Consider the following 2,274-nt stretch of genomic DNA (forward strand, 5'->3'; position numbering starts at 1 on the left):
TCTGCTACAACTTGTATCTGAATAGGACTAAAAAATCAATTAATTTTGATGATTTGAAGACGTTCTATCTGTTTAAAATATACGGTAAAACGAGGAAGAGCTATAGAGACAGAATACACTTGACACACTATATGTATACATAATGTAAGCCATCTCGCGTATGTTCAAAAAAAATTCTAACTGAACTAATTCAAGACTAAAAAAATTAAACTCAATTGAGAAGGTTTTATCATAAAGGAATCAAAGGGCATATGAAAGAACCAACTCAATTTTGATGCGCAATAACAAATAATAGAGCATATTGTAGTATTATTGTATAAAAAGTTATTAATAATAGTTGTGACACATGATTTGCACTTAATCTTGAGTTTAAAATATATTTAAAAAATCTTAAATAAAATCGTTTTTCATAAATTGGCCCTGCCTTTTTTAGAGAATATCCGCTCAACATCTGGTTTAGCAATTGTCTCCGATGAAATGATCGGAACTTTGAATCGTGCAATACAATGCAAATGGACATCATCAGGGCAGCATCTGGACTACAGTCGGACAGTAAGACATAGGGAATCGGTATCGGGATTCTATCGATACGATTTAATTTAATTTAATCTTTTCTTGATACGAATTTGCGTCCGCAATCAATCAGGCGATTTAAATAAGGTCCAACAGTTTTTCAAAAACTTTATTGTAGTGGATCTTAGGCACAATTTTGAGTGTCGAATTATCGGTACACGGCAACGGGCAATCTCATTTGCAATGATAAATACCCGGTCGCTTGAACATTATTTTCAAAAGTTTGTAATACATTTTTCTGCAAATTTATGGACGATCCGCATTTTCATGCACTTAAACTGCTTTAGTGTGTATAATTGTGTGTGTACTTTAATTGAAAATTAAAAAGAACGCGAAACTCGAACATGCATATAGTACATGAGCACCCTTACTTAGTATTTGCAGTATCTGCAGCTTCTCCATTGTTAAATTGTTGATTTATTGTTATCAGCGTTACAAAATAAACTGCACCAAACACAACACAATCATACTCAATAATTGATATATCAAAAGCACCGCTAGTTTAATAACGCAATTTGTATTTGAAAAGTTTATCAGATCTACAGATGCACCCGCACTAAGAGAAAAACGTCGAATTCAAAGTGCATTTGTGCGTCCCAAGCCTCAGGCGCGAAGAGGCCGAAGTGGGAGCCGCCGTGACCGAGAAAAATCGGTTCACCCTTCCATAAAAAGTTATCACTTCAAAAATCCTTTGCAAAAATACAACGTTTAATTCGCATGTCTTGATAAACAATTGGATTAATTTAAAAGAAAGCCTTGAATTGAAAACAAAAATTTGTTTCATATCCTTACCTTTCCGGTAAACGACTTCCTTCGTCAATATGAGGGAGATGTCCATCCTCATGATTATGATTATGACCGGCAATTTCACCGTAAAAATAATGTACGATTTCGTCCATTAGATATAAAATGAAAAATCCTAGACAGAAAATCAGTTCCGTGTACTTTTTGTAGTTCGCTGCAGCTGCTTCTCGGGCTTCAGGCAAAATATGCGCTAGCGATGTACAGAGCAACACGCCTCCCCCGAAACAGAGCAGGCAGCTTAGAAATAGAGGCCACTGTGTTCTGGATTGTTTGGTAAAACATCCTGGTAACAGACCTACAATTTCACAAAGTTTATTTGTTACAACTGTTTAAATTACAATAGAGCAAGCATACAGCTGGTTATTTTACGCAGTAATCTGAAAAATCTACTAGGCAATAGTATATCTATGTTTAACTTACCCACTAATATGCTGCTCATTCCCAGCGCCGTCAACGCAAAAAGCTTTGATTGCGGTAGGTCCATTTTTAATAATTCTGCCGGATTTACTTTAAATGCAAATATCCATGCTCGGAAACCTTCATATGATGAATGCCATGCAAATTCGCAAATATTAATTTTTCTTGTAACCGAATTATGAAGAGATCTCGTCTATCTCGTCCTTGCCTTTACTTGTATTTGTCCTTTACATTCACCTGCGGTAGACACTCTACTAAGAAAGCTCGAACTAACAATAACATTGCTCGTGGTCGTTCTAAGGCATCTAATCACTCAAAGAACATACATTTCTTGATAAGACGGTTTTATCACAGTATTTATATGTTAGGATTTGAACTTGGATGCTGCCTTTCGCATTGTTCTATTAATTGGGCTGATTTAAATTGGGTCACATACATTTGATTCAAGGACATTTATGTAGGAAGATGATTATACAACTT

At 35.3% G+C, this 2,274-nt stretch overlaps 1 protein-coding gene across 1 annotated transcript; it reads right to left on the bottom strand.

The window, feature by feature from the left end:
* Positions 1-1,242: 1,242 nt before the first annotated feature.
* On the bottom strand, positions 1,243-2,239 carry LOC125503215. The gene is made up of 2 exons (XM_048663247.1): positions 1,798-2,239; positions 1,243-1,672 (listed from the first exon to the last, which is right to left on the bottom strand). The coding sequence occupies exons 1-2, from the start codon at positions 1,859-1,861 to the stop codon at positions 1,362-1,364; spliced, it is 375 nt and encodes a 124-aa protein (XP_048519204.1). The 5' UTR covers positions 1,862-2,239; the 3' UTR covers positions 1,243-1,361.
* Positions 2,240-2,274: the final 35 nt, after the last annotated feature.

The sequence above is a fragment of the Dendroctonus ponderosae genome, unplaced genomic scaffold, assembly GCF_020466585.1.
Source record: "Dendroctonus ponderosae isolate FM_Combo_2020 unplaced genomic scaffold, Dpon_F_20191213v2 Dpon_F_20191213_1370, whole genome shotgun sequence".
NCBI classification, from domain to species: Eukaryota; Metazoa; Arthropoda; class Insecta; order Coleoptera; family Curculionidae; genus Dendroctonus; species Dendroctonus ponderosae.

Coding starts and splice junctions, on each gene's coding strand:
- LOC125503215 (XM_048663247.1), bottom strand. CDS start 1,861: ATGGACCTACCGCAATCAAAGCTTTTTGCGTTGACGGCGCTGGGAATG. Junction 1,673..1,797: donor AATGAGCAGCATATTAGTGG/GTAAGTTAAACA, acceptor GTGAAATTGTAG/GTCTGTTACCAGGATGTTTT.